Below are 20,753 nucleotides of genomic sequence, written 5' to 3'. Positions count from 1 at the left end.
TTTTTTAAAAAAATTTTTTTAGCGTTGCGTTAATTATGGACGATCCCTAGCAGTACATAAACATTAAAATTTTAACAGGGTAAAAAGAGTAAAAATTTCTTTGCTCCGCGGTAAAAATTTCATGAGATTTTTCTGGGAAGTAAAAAAAAAGAGCTAAAAATCTCATATAACAGCAGAAATTTCTGAAGAAATCAAAAAATCTTTAATTTCTATTAATTTTAATGAGTCTTAGATCTTGAACTTAAAAAAAGTCAAAATCATTAAAAACTATCGAGTTGTTTTTTAACCCCAATGACCGTCAAACATCTGTGTCGATGAGACAACTTTTGATGAGAGGAATGGATACAAAATAGTCATATATAATATAATTATTTTACAAAAATGTATTCGAGACTATATACAATAATTTGTTGTTTTCGATTTTTGTTTTTAGAATTCAACGTTATATGCAATGGTATTTTAAAATTCTGATACGTTACATTAAATTTTTAGAAATTAAAGGAATAATCGAGGAACATATAGCGATTAACCATGATCATCGCAAAATGTCATAAGTTGTTGTCACTCAATTTTACTGCTTGGTAGCGGACGTGCCGCCGACTCAAGATTTTTCTTGCTTTTCTTTCTATAACTGTAATTATTTCTGAGCCGTATAAACACACTTCCTAATAAGTCATTTAAACCTTTAAGCTTCAGAGAAACCAAAAAGACGCTTCGAAACATTCAGTTTCACACCTGTCGCTTCCTCCCACTAAAATGATTTATCCCGTTTACCAGATGAATTAGCAAAATTAATCATCAAAATGCTCACATAACATCTACAAAAAATTCGTTTGACGAATTTCCCATAGCCATTCGAAAACTTTGTTTACTTGCACTTATTTCGCGCGGGATGGTGTCAAGGCGTCCGAACTCGCGCGAAGTGTTATTGCGAGCGTTTTCTCCTTTTTCATAATTGTTGTTTGAGATATTTGACTCTCTTATGCCATTTAAGCTGACAGTATCCGGCGATAAAATTTTATCGTTCGATAGGTGGTCTGTTGTTGTAAGTAAAACACGTTTAGATTCTAAGCTACTCTTACTGCCGCGACTTTTGTCCGAAGAACTGCTACTGCGTATTGTGGCTTGATCGTAATCATAGTGTTGCTGTTGCATTATAAACTGCTGTTGCTGATTCAATTGGTGTCCCCGAAAAGAACCTCCAGAACCACTATTGCTTCCTAAAATAATGTTGATAACTCAAATTTATTATACATTGCAAAACAATAATAAAAATAGTGTGTGTGTGTGTGTGTGTGTGTGTGTGTGTGTGTGTGTGTGTGTGTGTGTGTGTGTGTGTGTGTGTGTGTGTGTGTGTTTGTGATAATAAAAAAATATTTTAAGAAAAAAAAAATACCAGTATGGTGCGAACCTTGACTACCAGAATTGTGAGCAAAATAAGGATTGAAAGTTGGTTGATATATTTGAGAATACATATCCATATAATTAGGAGGAAGAACATTAGAATAGTTACTTGCAGAAGGAGCAACACCCATCTCCGAACTAGAAGTTATTGAAGGCGAACCACGCACAATCATACCAGGATGAATTAAAGGCATACCCCCCATTTGCATAACATACTGAGAAGATTGATTGTTTCCAACCCAAGAGCCTAAAACGTAGTTTTATGATATGCAAGTTTGATAAATTATCAATATGAAAACTTTATAATTAATTTTTTAAACACATACCACAATGACTAGAGTGTGGCAAAGGTAATTCATTCGATTCAAAATCATCCAAGATTAAACCTTTCATGGAACTGTTTAAATCGCCAAAAACATAATAACATTGTTCGGAAAATGTAACCTTTTTCACAGTATGCTTAATAAGTTCTGCCTGTTTGTTGATAAATTGACTTGGTGAAATATGTTTGTTAATAGAATAATTTTTAGAAAACATACCGTTGGAAATCGCAAAAATTTGATTTTAAAACAAAATTTACCTTTAGCAATTTAGAAGCATACTTTCGAGCATCTCTGCGATCCTGAAAACCGTCGACATGTGCAAACAACCAATCCACCAAGTCAGATCCTGAACATATTTTACATATTTTTCAGACTTTAACTTATCACAGACTTTTGCCCAAAAACTTCTTTTAAAATTTTGACATAAAACACAAATTTTTATTTCGTGCGATATTTAGATATTTATGCTTTTTAAAACTAAAATATGTAGATATATGCCAATAAAGTATGTAGATGTCGATAAAATATATAGATATATATTGATTAAATATGTAGATGTCGATAAAATATGTAGATGTCAAAATATGCCGAACTTTAACATATAAATTTTTCAATAATCCTTTAAGAAACCGCACGGCAAATTTATTATTTGACTATGATGAAATAAAACTAATTTAAACCAAAAAACTTTTTCGAACAAATAACTAATCAATTTGCTTTAAGTTATTGAACTGTCATCTGTTATTTCTTAATAAAAAGTTTTGGAAATTTCGAACATATGCCAAACAAGATTAGATTAAGCAAAGCCTCAATATTGTTCTTCATGCATTTAGGCCTTATTTACATGTCTTCGCTAAGCTTAACGGAGTGTTAGTCAAAACCTTTTTTTTTTTTGATTTATAAATAAAAAAATTATTAAAAAAAAAATAGTTTTAAAAAAATATTTCTTTTAATACTTATTTTGTTACTATTCATTTTATTAAAATTTAAACATTTAAAATTTTTAAACATTTCTACACTTAAAAAACTTATATAAATTTTAAAACTTAATGAAGATTAGAGATTGCGTTTTCATCTAGCTAAATTTGAAATTTTTAAGTTTTTATTAAAAAAAAAAACTTGTTTGTTTGTCGACTATTAAAAATTTAATCCAACGCAATGTTAATAAAAAAACGTCGTCTGCATCGTTTGCTTCACGCCAAGTACTTACGTCGCGAATTTCTAACGACAGTATTCGGAAAAGATCAAGCAGATTAATTAAAAAAATCCGTTTATCATATTAACATTTATTTTCAGCATGTAGCACCTCTCCTCATTTTAGAACTTTTAATGATTAGTTATGTATTTATTTTATAACGTTGTTTATACATTACGACGTTAAATTCGACAACGATAGAGCTATTTTAACGATTCACATTTTGTCAACCAAAGTTAATAAGTCTAAATAATAAGATTTTAATTAAAAACATTTCTCACCTATAAAAGCATTCGGAATAGTAATTTTAAGCCACATTCTGTCGCGAACAACCAAGCCTGAATCTGGCGACGCCATTACTTTTATAACTGTATTCATATCTGTTTTGATTGACAAACCAAGGTCTGAGTGGTCAATATAACCTAACACGTTTCGAAGCATAAAATATTTATAACAATTATTTTATTAGGCATAAATTCTTTATCACGATATCAACATCGTGTTTTAATGCTACAATAAATATCATGAATACTCATAAAAAGTGACGCTTACGATCAGATTCTGGAATCGAACTTGTTAAAGAATCACTTGTTGAAGTCATTGTGCTCATAGAGGGACTACCTGTACGTCCTCCTAAAAGACCACCAGATGCTATAATAAAATATCTCAGTTAAAACAGTTTCGTTGGATAAACGATCTTTTATAATTTTTTTTTTGTCCATGAAAAAAATGTTAAACTCTGATGCTATCCTTCAAATCATATAAGGGCATGGTTTACAAATAATGCTACTTATTATAAAATACCTCGTACAGCCTCGGAATGTTGCATCCAAGCTGCCGGGTCAATAGGCCTTGTGACGTCATCTAAAAATATGAGAAGTATTTAAAACTATTTAAACAACTATTTTTTTCTATTCCTATTCCATTGAAATAATAAATAGTCCAATTGCATTTAATGAACTTGCTATCTATGAAAACAATGTACTTACTTCTAGGCACTGTAAAATAACCTTTTGGATTAGGATCCCAACATTTAGCTACCGTCAGCATGATGGGACTGAAATATATATATATATATATATATATATATATATATATATATATATATACATATATATATATAAACACACACACAGATATACGATTTTAGGTAATTATATATAAAAGATTAAGTATTTTATATATTTTAAATATTAACCTACCCAGGTTTGTGTACGCACTCTCTGAGGACACGCACGGCATCATCATTACTCATATTTTCAAAGTTTACATCACCTACCTGAAAATGTTACCATATACAACTTATAAAAAACGTAAAATATTACATTAAAAAAACACGATTTTTTAAATAAAAGAATACCTTACCCTTGGAATTGTAGATTGCAGAGCAGATTCCTTTTTTTCATAAATACTAATATCCGCTTTATAATAAGGGACAGATAAATTTTCACTAAAAATTTCTCTCACTCTTTTTTGACCTCGGCGGAACAAATTGAATTGAACCATATTTAAAAAAAATCGCTCGACTTTATATATAAAATATTGAATGTTTAAAAACTGGCAAAAAAAAACGTTTATATGCATTTCCGGATATAAAAACATTAACATTCCATCGTATATTTGCATTGAACGCCTGGACTCTTTTTCTACCTATTTATCCAATTAAATTTCCACGTTTTCGTCGCATTCAAACAAACGCACATATTAGCATTCAAACAAAATGGCGTAAGCGTGTTTGCAGTAAAAATTAAATAAGAGAAAAAATTAAATAGACTTAAAAAATTAAACAGACTTAAAACATTTTTGACTGCATAAGATATTGTTGTAATATAATTTTAATTAACCAATTATATTATTGTTACGTAAAATACCACTTTAAAATGTTTCGCGACAATAAATGAAGCTCTTTGATCACTCCGGCGAACACTTCAATGTTTACACAAGTAATGCAACAAAGTTTTAAAACAACATCCGCTTTAATATTTTTTTTTTGCTTGTAGTTGTCTAAAAGAATCCGAAAATTTTTTCTGCAAACTAATCTAGATGATTTGGGAAACAAATTTATTTAAATCAAAATTAGCTCTAAATTGATTTAAAATAACTATGCCAATAGAAATAAATCAAAAAAGATAAACTACGTTTAAACAAAAAGTAAAACTATACAGATGATAACAAAGCAAAAAAATTTTCTGAACAGGCAAAAAAGTAGAAACATCGGCAATTAAAATTTACAATAATTTTTCGACAATATTTTTTGATGTTCTTTGATAGTGACGGCAAACACCGGTGCAAAAACTAAGAAAAATTATCAGAAATAAAACCATAAAAACTTTATCAGAAATAAAACCATAAAAATTTTAGTTTATAATAAGTTTAAATTGTAAAACCTTTTTTTTTAAGTATTAAACTTTATTTTTAAAGCAGATTTAAAGAAATTTTTCATAACCTATGACTTTCACTACCAAACTGGTCAGTTTTAACTTCCTTATTTTGCAAATCGCTACCTGTTAGCCGTGGTACGTACAGCTATTTTTGCTTATCCCTATAGCTTGGTTTTCAATAGTTGTAGAAATGCCGTACAACAATGTTGTATAATGGAAACATTTTCTTGCGTTGGTTATACAATAAAATTTATGCTGTAAAACAAAGGTTGCGAAAAATAGAATCAAATTAATTTCGACAACAATTGTAGTACAACAAAAAAACTGTTGTACAATATTTCTACAAATATTGTAAACCCAGCTTATGTTAGCTGTTTTACGTACGCCAATTTTATTCACACTTATCTATATATCTATTCTACACATCCCAATTACAATCCCCAATTACGCGTGCTTAATTATAAGGGTAGCGGGAATAAAAGGAGGGGTGCGAAACTTTTTTTTCCTTAAGACTTCTTATACACATTAACAAAGTGTGTTTATAAGTAAAAAATAAAATTATTGGGAAAATATTTATAATCCCTAAAGAAGTCTCTAAAAGTCAGGTAAATTTTCCATTAAAACCTTTTTTTTTAACTATTTGTTTATTGAATTTTCAGAGAGTGATATGTTAATCAAAATAGTACTAAGAAAACCAAACAAGTTGTTATTGTTTTTAGAATTAATTAATGATGAGTAGTATACCTGAGCCCTCTCCTTTTGTAATGCTAAAGCGTTAAATAAACAGTTAAATTGAACAGTTCTATCTTACTCAATTTTAAAGTCTAAAAAAAGTAAATGTTTTAAAAAACTGTCTAAATTAAACCAAGAGCTTCTTTTTTTGAGAAGCTAAGTAAACCCTTTAGAAATTTTTTGTAACTATCAAGAGAAAGTCTACTTGTTTGGGTAAAGAATGAACAGCAAGGTGTTGTTGTAATCCATTGAACAAGCACGCAAAAAAAGTGTTGTTGTAACCCTTTAAACAAGCACACAAAAAAAGTGAAAACTTTCACTTATCAAGTGAAGTTTTTTCCTGTGGGTGGTGTTTGTAGTCTGCATGCAGACTACAAACCATCAATATGTAAAGTACCATCAATATGTAAAGCTTCTTGTACAAAATACTCAAGGAATAGTCAATTACAAAAGCTTATTGAAATGAATGGGTTGTAGCATTGAAAATAGAGATGGTATGCAGAATAGCTGTGATAAATGTTCCGGAAAAGAGGTTTTGTCTGATTACATGGGAAATGGTTTGTGGACAGTTAGTCCATTTGCAAAAGTTAGTCAATTTGCATAAGTGTATATCAAAAAGTTAAGCCACCTACTTCCAACATTTAAAAACTAATTTTTAAGAAAAACAAGACTTAATTCACCTTGAGTTTGCAGAAAACTATGGTTTTTTAAGAAAGGATGCAGCGCAAGGTTGTAAAGATTGTAAACATCGACATTATTAAATTCAATACAACTAATATTTTTGTTGACTTCCAAGTTTAAAGACAAACAAATAATTTTAATTCGTTTTTATAAAAAATTTACTTTGAGAGACAGAAAAAATGAATCAGTGCTCATTTATAATCTTTAGGGATTATAAATAAGCAGATTCATTTTTTCGATTTTTATTAATAAACACTCTTTGATTGACGCATATAAAAAATCATGAGGAGAAAAAATAATATATATATACACACACACACACACACACACACACACACACACACACACACACACACACACACACACACATTACGGTTATGACTTCTTAACTTTTTGTAGAATAATCAATTGCCTATGTCATAAAACTTTTGCTCAAAAGTAATGAAAATGGGTTTTATTCTGATTAACTTCAAAAATCAAAACGGATCAAAAACGGTCATGCACAACCCATAATTTATTATATTATTTGCAGGCAGTGTCATTGTGACTTTCTAAATTCCTAGAATTTTCTTGAACTTTATGGACCTTTTTAGAATTTTCTGAACGGTTCTGAATGTTTTTAGAAATCTCTAAAACTTTCTAGAACTGTCTGGTATCTTCTAGAAGTTTATGGAAATTCACAAGATTTAGACTATATAAGCTGTTTGATTGAGCAACAATAATATTTATATATGAATCTGCATTCGCCAGATGGCAGTCAAATAATATAGAAGTACAAACATATTCAGAAATTAATTAAATCAAGAAATTATTTAAGTAATATCTTCAATCAAAATGTCCTATAAGATAAGTGCTTTCACTACTGAAAAAAACAAGAAGATCTGGATGAAGAGTTACATACAATTTTGAGTCACATATGAAAAGAAGAACTGTTTCACTAGAAGTACAACCACTGGAAGATAACAGCAGGATACCACTCTAAATCCATATTGTTGGTCGCTACCTGTTCTTGAGAGAATCCATCAAGAGGAGGCAAGAACAAATAAAGCGAATTGAGAAAGAAGTAACAAGTTTATGGGAAAATTTATCAATTTAAGTTGTACAGGCAAAACTGGATCAAGTGCTGAAGACATACGATAAATGTTTAAAACAAAGAAATTACAATCTATTGTATGAAGTTTTTGACAGCACAAAAAAAGATAATAATGGCTCTGTAGTGAGGACAAAAGATTGTATGATCTTCAGGTCAGGTAATACAACTGGGAAGGCTTCTAGTTCAAAAATTATCCATCCATATAAAAGAAGTCCTTCAAGCCTACTTCAACAACAGTTTTGGCAACAGCAACAATGTCAATTTTTGAATCCAAGACAGAATATCAAGAGTCTGAAAATTCAGATCAGTTCACAAATACTAGCAAGACCAGTCCACAAATATTAGCAAGAACTACAGCAAAATCAAAACTGCAACCAAATTAGTAACATACTCAGAGTTATCAACCAGCAAAGCAGCAATTATTTGTTGACAGTTATTCCTAGATGGGATCAACATTCAGACACCTTCATAGTCAATGATATTCTTTAATAGTTGATCTGCACTCTAATGGTAAACGTTAAAGTCAAACATAAATAATACCAAGTATTGGTGTTAAAGAATAAACAAAGAGAATTTAAGTTACGAGCACTAGATCTATCATATGGAAAAGCAGATACTGTTGTTAAAGATATAACAGTTATTCTTGGTGAATACAATTTATGTAAGACTATAAAGATGATTGTATCGGACATTAGGAATGTAAACACTGGAAGAAGGAATAGGATTGTCTGTCAGTTTCAAAAATGTTTTACTGAAAAAAAACTGGAAGAACCACAATTTATTGGTTGTCAACATCATGTTCTTGACTGAGTTCTTTGCATAGTAATAGAGGAAACAACAAATGTTGCCTAATATCAAATATTCCTTTGTAAAGAACTAAAAACAACTTAGGAAGAATTTCAAGTGGCATGTTGATATGAAATTTGGTATTTTGAAGAATCTTAGGTATTTCCTAAAGTGAAGTTTCTGAAAATACCTAAACTAAATAGTGCAAGATGGAACTCCTGTACAATACTATCACTTTCAGTATTTATTCTTCTACCAGAGAGAAGAAACTAACTACTCAGCATTGAAGATTCATCTCTTACAGATAGGCAGACAATTTGTTTATTAGCCAAATGTACAATGCAGATGATTATCGGAAGCTATGTAGCTATTTGCATGGTCGCGAAAAAGCATTAAACTCAGTGAAAAAGTTTTGGACAGTTGTGATTTATCTTTCATACCTGGGTGTGATCTTATTATCCTCTCCAAAGTATAAAGCAAAACTATTTGCAAATATCTTTCACTCTAACTTATCTTAACAATCATCCTGGCATCTCAGAGAAATAGGGAAAGATAAACAAATCATTTCAGCTTCTATTGCTAAATTTATTTCTTACTTTTTTTTTACAGCATTACATACAGCAGTCAGGATAGCATTCCTGTAGAAATATCACGACTTGAGTCCAATAACTTTCTTTCTGATAACCAAGAGAAATTTTGATCAGCTGGTTTTATTGCTATTTTAGCAGTAAAAAGGGTAAAACTTTAACATATAAAAAACCTTGGCTCTTGTGACAAAAGCCAAGAATCTTGACATATAAAAAGGCTTTTCATAAATACTTGTATCTGGCTGTTATCTTGCTTACTCATAAGTATCTGGTTTTCTCCAAGTTCACTTGGTATGGTGTATCTGAGAGAGTTTTTAAAATTATTCGATCATAAAACAAAAACATAAAACTTGGTCCTTTTGAATGGCACTATTGTAATCTTTGATGGTGTATATTATTGTTATTATAGTTAATATATAAAATCATTATTAAAATATTTTATAACTGTAAATATCAATTTAACTTTTATACATTCTGGAAATAACAAGTTAAAAATACTCACAGCAAGTATCATATCTCCAGGTTCAATTCTTCCATCTGCATCAACAGCACCACTTTAAGTATTTTTAAAAAATTTAACAAAACATCGAAAAGTATTTTGAATAAGAGAAAATATATAGTTAAAAAAATAAATAAAATTTTCATTCAGGACTGTAAAAATTTGCCAGGGTTGTGTATAAAACATTTTTTTTTGAGTTAAATTATTTTAACTAATGTGGAATATTTAAGTATTGCTATAAAAAATACTGCAAATACAGAAAATTAAAATTCAATTATTATGTTAAAACCTTTAATTTTGGAATAAAAGAAATGCTTTTTTTTTTCAAGACTTTAAGTTTTGAATAAAAGTAACAAAACTTTAATTAGTCTAATAGAAATTTTTTTTTTTGTTAAGGGTAACTCATGTTTTGTTATGTTGGTACGCTAAGAGTATCTCTAACTTTAAATATTCAAATAATTTCATTATGATAAATAATAATAAAAATAAAATAATTTTTTACTCTACATTGTACTATTTTTACATTGTTTATATAAATCTCAGTGTAAGAGAGAACTTCATCCACCTCTATGGTAAATTAAATTTAAGAATTAATTAAGCAGGGATCTGAACTTAAACATTTAATTAACAAAAAACCTTTTTTTATATTTAAGGTTTTTCATGTTATTAGGTGTTAAAAAGCTTTTCCCCAAAGACTGTTTACTTTTCAAAGGATAATTCAAAGGATAATTCAATACCCTTTCATAACTGATCCAACATATATTCCGCCATCTCCCTTCTTATTAGCTTGTCCAACAATACTGATGCCAAGAAAATTAATCTTGTCTAAACAAAAAAACACATAATTCTTTGTAAAACACTGATAAACTTATTAAAATTTTTGATTCTTCGAACTATATTATGTAAACCACTTTAAAATTAAGCAGTATTAATATAATGTTACTTTAAAAAAGAATGCAAAGAACCACAGAAAAAAACTACTCTGATGATTAAATTTCAATATTTATGTAAAAAAAAAGAAAAAGAAAACAATTGCAAATAAACTTGAATAAAAAGATTACCCATATTTAAAACAACAGTGATAATATTAAGAGACATAGTTGACTCAGTGATTGTACTGAATGAAGAGCACTAAACCATTAATGAATTAAAAAAAGATAAAAAGGAAATAAAAGATTACAAAGAAAAACTGCATTGTTAAACTAAAACTAAAAATACCCTTTCTACACGAGGCATTCTTTGTTTTCTACGCCGCCGCTTTTGTCGTGCTCCACCATACTTTGAATTTTCAGTAGTGCTAGATATGCGACTTTCTTCATCTGAATCAACAAAACTTGTAGTTTCCAAATCGCTACTCATAATAGAAGAAGAGTCAAAGTCTGAGCGATGATCTCTGTGATTTCTTACTTTACTTCGACTTTCATCTTTAAACAATTATAAATATACATAACTTTGTTTATTAAAACAAGAGTAATTATGATAAAAAAAAAAGGAGCAAAATTTTGTTGCAAATCAAAATTATAATGTTGTAAATATGATGTGTAATAAAAAATTATCATGATAAAAATAAGAGTTTACATCATATACAAATCATATTCATATAAAATATGTTTACATTATATTCAAATAAAAATAAACTTTAAATAAAATGTTTTAAAACAAACATAACATGCTATGATTAAACTTTTAAAACAAATATTAAAATAATTATTTTAATATGATCAAAATAAGACTTATTACTTTCAGTATCTAAACGACGACTTCTGTTAGAACGGACACTTTTGTGAGAGCAAACAGATTCATTATCTGGAAATCTATCCTTTTTACTAAAAATTTAGATATAAAAATTAATCTTAAAATGAATTTTAATATATTGATTTCAAAAAAATATTTCAGATTATATTAGTTGTATACCTAACATTGGAATGACCTTGTTTGAGTGCAGATTCACCTGAATTAGTTGAGTTGCAATCATTGGAACCTTCTTCAGGTGGTACAACCTAAAAAATTATTTTAATAAAATTTTTAGATATATGGATGTTTACCTAAATTTAATTTAAAGTTCTATACTTTGTACATGCATCATGTTTACGGTTCGTAATTTGTACATACTTATTAAATGTTTTGTTAAAAAAATATTTGACTGCATTTATTATTTCTTTTCAATTTTGATTGTGATTTTTGGTTTTAATATTGATTATGACTTTTTGTTTTACTAGTTTACATTCATTTTATAAGATAACCTGTATATTTGAAGGTATGCAGCTGTCGCAAAACTGTTCAGCTGCTCCCATAAAAAAGTATTAGATTAAAAATTTTTGCAAAATCTTCATGGAAACTTATATAATTTGCAGAATATTTGCGGAAACTTGTATAACAAAAAATAAAAATATTTTATATAAACTCTTTTGTTGTATACTTATTGTCTTTGCAGTCAGTGAAATATTATGGGTAATTATAGATGAATAAAATAGGTATTTATAGATGGGTAAATATTTACTTTAAAACAACCATGCTGGCATCCCAAGCCTGGCCAGGAAAGAGTGCAATTGCATCCCATTATATGACCACGCAAATAAAATTTTGTTTGGAAATTTGGTCATAGCTATTAACATTTGAAAAATGAGCTAAATAAAAAAGATTTTATATTACATTTAAAACATTAGTTTTTGTATACCATGACTGCAGCCTACAATATTTGCTCCATTATCATATCCTTGACCTCTGCAAATTTAGATCGCCAAGCATGCTTCCATGTAATCATGCTTCTCTATAACATGAACCAATGTTGCCATTGACAGGCAGGCATCCCACAAAATTCGTTTATTTCTACCGGTCTGCTCCCGATGTTGAAAAAATTCACTAAATACTAGTCATTTGCTCTTGACCAGCATCAGTATATGACCGTATATGATCTTCTAGGCATGAAACATATATTTCTAACAATTCAACCAATGCCAAAAAATTTTTGATTGTTTGTTTGAAACAATCCACAGTGCCACAAAGTGATAAATTCCATTCTGCAAGAAACTGCACAATTGGAATGATTTATTTTAAAACATTGTTCCAGTGTTTCTGCCAATTAATTGGCAGTCTTTTGCCAAATCTTGCCAAATCTTGACCACATGTTGGTTTTATTTTGCGCTTTGGTGCGCCAGACTCAATTTTGGTGCGCCAGACTCAAAAGAACATTTAAACAATTTTACTAAAAGAAGCAACAAGGGTTAATTGCAAATTTATTAAATTAATTCAATTTCTTATTTTAACTCTTTGTTATACTAATGGTAAAAACTGAATAATTTTCTTGAATGAATGAATTTCTTTTCTATTTTTATATGACCTTTTAATTTATTTAATAACAAATTTTCTTAATAAATTCTAGATATTTATTTATCAACATTCAAAGAATTTATATAACTATAAAACTCTTTTGGAAAATGTGATGAAGAATTTATGTAACTATAAAACCCCTTTGAGAATTGCGATGGAAAACTTTCTTTTTGTAATCAAACTTTTGTTTGATTACAACTTATCTATAAATGTTCAAAGAGTTTATATAACTATAAAACCCCTTCAGAAAATAACTTTCTTTTTGTAATGAAACTTTTGTTCACTTCAAACTTCTATCAATGTTTCAATTTAAACTTCTATTAATTCACCTCCCCAAGGCCATGAAGGCATTCAAGGGAGCTACTTTTAGTTATGGTTACAACCCTCTCTTAACTCTAAAACTCTAAAACGCAAACCTTGACAAACAAGGCGGCTGCGCAGAGAAACAAGCTAAGTGCGGTACTACCAGGACGTGTTGGGGATTGAACTCAGAATTTTTTATTTATGAGGCAAGCACTCTACCACTACACCACCGCTTGTTTTGTTTAATTAACTTTGATCTAAATGTATTTTTTATTATTGAAACGCTTTTAAAATCACTTCTAATGAATTTTTATATAAAGTATTAATTAATATTATATACAGTTTTTTTTGTTTATATATAATTATCTATTTTTGATAATAAATGTTTATCTTAAAAATAATTTAAATAATAATAAAAAAAAGAAAACAAATAAACGTATGTTTAAAAAATTTATGTAAAACAAAGCATGAAATGGTTTTAAAAGAAAATTAAATATCTTTTTTTTAATAATTAGTAACTATTTACAATGTTTACTATTCACAATGTTTATATGGAAACTTACTATTTAGAAACTAGTAGAAAAACAAAAAACAATACAATTTAAATTAAATGTGTGCATTTATTAAACAATCATTAAAAGTTGTTACTTTATTTAAGAGGTTTTCCCATAATATAATAATTGAATTGCATTTTGTGTGTGTGTGTTTTAATCAAATTCTTTTTACTTTCTCTTTCGTTAAGATTCCTTTTCTTTTTTTAAATTTTTTTAAAAAATCTTTTAAAGCTTTTTAAAAGATTTTTTAGTTAAGTTTTTTCAGTTTTTTTCAGTGCATTTTTGAAAAGCTTAAACTCTAAAAAAATGTTTACAGCCGTAGTCAAACCGTCAAAACAAAATCATTATTTATATGGTCATATAATGGTGTGCAATTGCATGCCTTCCTGACCAAGCTAGATATGATTACTGAAGCAATGATTGTGAGCGAGTAATGGTTGTGTGGCTCTTCTATATCTTTTTGATTTAATCATTTTAATCTGAATTTTGATCCTGTTTCACATCTTTTACTTAAACTCAAATCAGTTAAATATGATTTCAGCAAAACAATTGTTTTGACTGGTTAAAAATAATTGCTCATTAATAAGAAACAGCGTGTTGTTCTGTCTAGACTTATCACATATGAATGTGATAAGCAGTATTTTAAAGTCCAATATTCCTTTAATGCTTTTAAAGGAAAATTGCCATAATTTAAAATTATAACAATATTCCTTTAAAACACTAAATTACACAAATCTACATCAGTTATTAACCTAAAATAGCCAACTAATTGCCAAAATGAGGAATGTACAGAAAGTATGAATGCTATAACATGTATACAAAGAAGTGAAATAAAAACTTGCAAATACGATTTTTTTATGTTTTTAAAACCATCAGTTTTTTATTTTATTTGTTCTTTAAATTTTAAAATTTACAACATCACTTATTATTAAATTCATTGAACCATAGTTCAAAACAATATACATAAGTAACATAACAATATACGTGTAGAAAGTGAAGCAAGCTAGAAAAAGTTGTTTGTCGCTCTTTAACAGCTAAATCAGTGTCTCCAAGGCTATTTATCATGAGCAATAGTTCAGTGTTTTGGTTGACAACATTGTTGCATTATTTTGAAACAATACTTTCACAGTTAATTTCACTAGAGCAAGACATGCCACAATAGTTGAAATAGCATCAACCTCCTATCAGTTATATCAGTTTAGGACTCAAAATCAATCAGTTACTTGCAAACACATTTTTTTCAATTTCAAGAAATGATCAAATATTGTGTGCTTTAGCAAGCTGTAGAGTCGAGCATTAGTAGAAGGGTTTTACTAAATTTGTCTGTGTAATTTTGAGGTGTTTGATCATTTTTTGTTAGAGAACAGCAAAACAATTTCACAATTTTCTTAGCAGTTAAGAGTAGATCATCAGTCAGTTCATTAGTGTCACCATTCTTCTTCTTCAAAAGCCTTCTACTACTTTATCAGTTATGTTTGCATTACTGTCAGTGCTTTTATCTTCACTGCTATTCTTGTTATTGAAGATTCTCTTTTTTTGTTTTTTTTGTACAAAATGTCTTATACACCCAGTTAAATGTCATGCACAATACAAAGCTATTGGTATTGTGCATGACATTTGCATAAACACATTACTTTCTGCATAACAGAAGCTCTATCAGTAGTAATACACATATAATGTTTTTATTGTATTTCAGCATAAACTGTGTCAACATTTTTTAAACTAAATCAATACATTTTTTAGCAGGCAGTGAATTATCAACTCTAGCTAATTCAAGACTCCAAAAATTTAATAGATTGAAAATTGAAAAAATTTAATAGATTATATAGATATTTTAAAATTTAATAGATTATATAGATAATTTAAAATTTAATAGACTATATTGATGGCATTATGCACAGAAGTGTTAAGTGCCACTGATATGATTTTTCAGGGGATCATTTTGAAAGTAGTAGACTAGTAACAATTTAGTAGACTCGTAACATTTTAAACGATTAGTAGACTCGTAACAATTTATCATACACTTACCATATTCGAGCATGATAATGTTACAACTTTTATGTACTTAATTTATATTGCTCAATTTGACCAAATGTTGTACTTAACACTTATGTGCATAATGCCATCAATATAGCTAATTTAAAATTTAATAGATTATATAGATAATTTAAAATTTAATTGAGTAAAATTTAAAAAAATTAAAAAAAAATTTTCCAGTGTGTTTTTAATGATAATTCATAAAAAAAACTTCATCTAAATTTTTCATAATGACTTTTTAGAAAATATTTGTCATAATAGATTTGAAATTTTATAAATATATTTAAACTAACTCAATGCATGTTTCAGGAGGACCAACAACTCTATTTAACTAACTCTTTCAACCATATTTTAAATTGTACTATTTTAAATTGCCATTGTCTATTTTGGAATATCCACGAGCTTCAAGCATTGACTTAGCAAATGATTTTTTAAGAAATCGGTGGTCAGAGGTTTGAAGAAATCGGTGGTCAGAGGTTTGAAGAAATCGGTGGTCAGAGGTTTGAAGAAATCGGTGGTTAGAGGTTTGAAGAAATCGGTGGTCAGAGGTTTGGGTTTTTTGGATAAAGGCAATAGAGTCAATGAAAGTAAAGGAATTACTGGTATTCTTGTATCAGTACTATTTGATTATTGAAACTTCTTGCTTTTTGTTGTTGCTTTAATACATTTTTAAAAAGATTTCTCAAGCTTTTAATTTCATTTTACATCTTTTTAATATTTCATTAGTTTATTTTTAGAGTGTAGTGTGATATTTAGTTTATTTTTCTTCCTTCCGTTTATTTATTTTTTTATATTGAATATTGTCTTTAAGTAGCCTATAAATAATCTTTTTTTTTTTGCAATATTGTAGTTGCAGTTATCATTATTATCTTTGTACTCTAAGAAACAATTTTTTTCTTACCTGGTTAAAAGAATAAGTCAAAGTGATCAACTAAAAAATAATGACTTGCTTCTCTACTTATCCAAAATATTTCTTAGATTATTTTAATTTTCACTAATATCTTTTAGTATTGGTTTATATATTAAAGTCTTTATATTGTATTGTTGTATTTTTAACAAGTTTACTATATATGAATATATATATATATATATATATATATATATATATATATATATATATATATATATATATATATATATATAAAAGCAAGTCAAAGTGATATATACATATACATATATATATATATATATATATATATATATATATATATATATATATATATATATATATATATATATATATCTACTATCTTAATATATATAAAGGGCAATGTGTGTTTGTGTGTGTGTTTGTTTGTTTGTTCTCTATAGAAATCCAAACCGCCGGACCGATCTCGATGAAATTTGGCATGGGGGTAGTCCTCAAGGGGGAGAAGGTTTTTAGCTGGGTTTTGACCCCGTACCCCGATCCCCGGGGTCAAGGGGGCCCAAAAATGGGCCCAACTGACCCCGGGGTCAGGGGGACCATTTTTTGGGCCCATTTTTGTACAGATATCAGGTAAGCCAGTTTAAATATTGGCCCGGGCAACGCCGGGTAACTCCAGCATGGGGGTAGTCCTCGAGGGGGAGAAGGTTCTTAGCTGGGTTTTGACCCCGTACCCCGACCCCTGGGGTCAGGGGGGCCCAAAAATGGGATCCAGTGTGGCTCTGCAGCCTCAGCCGTGCAATTTGGCAAAAACTTTATAAAACAAAAGTTGTAGAGCAACCCTGTTTTAGTGGGGGCGGGTCACGTTTCCGGACCCGTAACCTGGATCTGGAAGAACCTGGGGCCTGTGTACTTCTGAAGCCGTGGTCAATCATTTTCATGCAAAGTTTATAAAACAAAAGTTGTAGTGCACATTCCAAATAGTTAACTGGGTCATGTTTGACACCCCCTACACCTAGCCCCTGACCCTGCTCCAAAGGCCCTATCCATAATCTCATATGTGTTTGTGTGTTCGTTTGTTCTCTATAGAAGTCCAAACCGCCAGACCAATCTCAATGAAATTTGGCACGGGGGTAGTCCTTGAGGGGGAGAAGGTTCTTAGCTGGGTTTTGACCCCGTACCCCAACCCCTGGGTTCTGGGGGGCCCAAATTGGGTCCACGTTGGCTCTGCAGCCTCAGCCGTGCAATTTGGTGAAAACTTTATAAAACAAAAGTTGTAGAGCCCCCCTTGTTTTAGTAGGGGCGGATCACGTTTCCGGACCCGTAACACACTCCGGAACTTTCTGGAACACTCCGGAACATTCTGGAACACTCCGGAACTTTCTGGAACACTCTGGAACTTTCTGGAACACTACGGAACTTTCTGGAACACTCTGCAACACTCAGGAAGTTTCTGGAACACTCAGGAAGTTTCTGGAACACTCTGGAACTTCCTACAATATTCCAGAAATTTCCAGTTGCTTCCCCTTGAGTATAAAATGCATCTCACTGACAGCAGTCAACCATTTCAGTTTCACATTTCAAGGAGATTACAACAAAAGCAACAGTTACTGTTTTTGTGCTTCATTTTGTGTAGTGTTTCATCAGTGTATGATCTCCAAGAAAATATTTCTGTGGCATTAACATCAACAGATATCAGGTAAGCCAGATTAAATATTGGCCCGGGCAACGCCGGGTAACTCCAGCTAGTATGTATATATATGTATATATATATATATATATATATGTATATATATATATATATATATATATATATATATATATATATATATATATATATGTATATATATATATGTATATATATATATATATATATATATATATATATATATATATATATAAAGAGATATATATATATATATATATATATATATATATATATATATATATATATATATATATATATGTATATTAGGGATATGACTTTTTTGCAACCTACTAGGCCTGTATCGTAATTCAATGAACTTTTATGTAAAAAGAACGAATAGATGTTTCATTTTGACATATTTTGAAAAAAGGTCACCCCAAAACCAAAAAATCGAATTTTCAATAGGTACACTTTTGTACAGTAAATGAATATTAAAGGCTGAAGATGTTGTAAGAGTCATACTCCTGTTGTTATTTTATTTATTTATGCAACATGTACTGTGATATAACAAAAAACATTATGTGATATATAATTATACAAGTATTACAAAATTAACAGTATCAAAGCGTCTAGTACAACAATATACATAACTGTCTGTGTCTATAGGCCTACTGTGTTTAGTACATGGGTCACATGATGCTCACATCTCATAAAGAGTCTAGCGCTTATTACTTAGAATGAATCAAAGTTGCAGTTTGTCTTTCTTTCTGCAGGAAGCATACAGGTCTTGCATCACCTTGATTGCACGTTCAGCTATCTGATTACTTCGTGGTATGTCGATGACGGATGGCTCTTTCTTCCAGTGATTTTTGAATGACTGCAATGCCTTTTTGTAAGGCTTCAATACATCAGATAAATTCTTGAAGTCATTGTCATTGTACTTTTGACTACTAAACCAATGTTCTGCCCACTCATATGAAATGAACCTGCAAACCTTCTCCAAATTCTTTCTCGCTTCAGGCATAAGAATGAACGCCAGAATGGCGAGAATGGCTCTTGAGTTCCATCTGGCATTGCTCATATTAGGAATGTTCTGAAAGTGAATCAGAGGGAAGTTTCTTTGTTCTTCATAGAACCTAAACACTCTTGTTAAATGGTACAAAAACTTCATATCGTCTCTCCACCCTGATTTATCAAGAATTTCTACAGTTCCATTCACAAACTTATCCTTCAGTTCATCATACTTATTCAACAGTTCAGACACAAATGGGTATTCAATGTTTGGAGATTTGGTATCACCCCCAAGTTCTTCGTCCATCACCAGACGGAGAATCCTGTCTAGTACGTGATGCTGACAACCGATAAATTGTGGTATTGTGACACCCTTTAATTTAAACATACGTTGCAACTTCACAACAACTCCATTTCTCTTCCCAGTATTGACGTTTGTTGTATCAGTAATGATCATCTTAATTGAATTCCACAAATTGTATTCATCAATAAGTTTGGCAATTTTTTCAGCAATAGTTTCAGCTTTGCCATCTTTTAAACGCAGTGCATCAAGTTTCACGTCAGTTCTTTCATTCTGAAGTACAACTACCTGATATTCCTTATCATCTATTCGTTTGCCGTCAAAGTGTAAGGACCACTGTTCCATTTTAAGTTGTTGTATCATTTCTTTTTTTAATTTACCTGCCTCTTTGAATATGGACTTGTAAATTGCTGATTGACTTGGAGTTGGAATATCAATACCTTGTTGTGATAATACATTGCATATTTTAGCAGCTTTCTTTGTGGAAACTCCACTTGATGTAACCATACTTACAGCAAATTTACTTTTGTAGTGCTTTCTAGTTTTTTTCTGAGTGTCCTCATCATCGTCTTTATCACCGTCGTCGTCTTCATCATCTTCACTCTTACTTTTGCAGTTTTCAGATTCAGTACCACTGTCTGTGGTAGACAGGACTTGTGATGTGGAAGGTATTGCTGTTCCAGACTGGACTTTCCTTCTCTTGGAAGGGTGAATGGTTTCTTTACTTGCCACTTGTCCTGTTGAGTACCCCACCTGTCCTTTACTTTCTTTTTGTAGGTGGTATAGACGTTTATCTTCCGAGGAAAACCACTGGCCATTCACTTTCGTGATGTCAAATAATGCATTGAGGACATCATATTTTCCACGCTTGACACATTCATCATAGACCTTCAGCACCTTCATAAGCTTTGCTCTTATCACTTGATCAGACACACGTGGAAAATTCAGTTTATTGTCCCACAATTTTGTAATTTCCTTAGAAATTTGGTCTATTCGTTCTTTTCTTCCTTTAACATATGCTCC

General features: G+C 29.9%; 1 protein-coding gene across 1 annotated transcript in view; it reads right to left on the bottom strand.

Annotated features, from left to right (window-relative positions):
- Positions 1-296: 296 nt before the first annotated feature.
- The window catches only part of LOC100205784 (segment polarity protein dishevelled homolog DVL-3-like), a gene marked incomplete at its 3' end in the record, with an annotated part of 44,560 nt that continues 24,103 nt past the window's right edge, over positions 297-20,753 (bottom strand). The window contains 15 exon segments of the mRNA NM_001287794.1: positions 297-1,220; positions 1,397-1,651; positions 1,731-1,878; positions 1,985-2,073; positions 3,204-3,344; positions 3,475-3,573; positions 3,727-3,786; positions 3,912-3,979; positions 4,125-4,201; positions 9,685-9,736; positions 10,419-10,506; positions 10,743-10,812; positions 10,900-11,105; positions 11,422-11,507; positions 11,596-11,681. Of these exon segments, the coding sequence (NP_001274723.1) occupies positions 808-1,220; positions 1,397-1,651; positions 1,731-1,878; positions 1,985-2,073; positions 3,204-3,344; positions 3,475-3,573; positions 3,727-3,786; positions 3,912-3,979; positions 4,125-4,201; positions 9,685-9,736; positions 10,419-10,506; positions 10,743-10,812; positions 10,900-11,105; positions 11,422-11,507; positions 11,596-11,681 (1,938 nt within the window).

The sequence above is a fragment of the Hydra vulgaris genome, chromosome 06, assembly GCF_038396675.1.
Source record: "Hydra vulgaris chromosome 06, alternate assembly HydraT2T_AEP".
NCBI classification, from domain to species: Eukaryota; Metazoa; Cnidaria; class Hydrozoa; order Anthoathecata; family Hydridae; genus Hydra; species Hydra vulgaris.
This window is presented reverse-complemented; position numbering and strand designations above follow the sequence as displayed.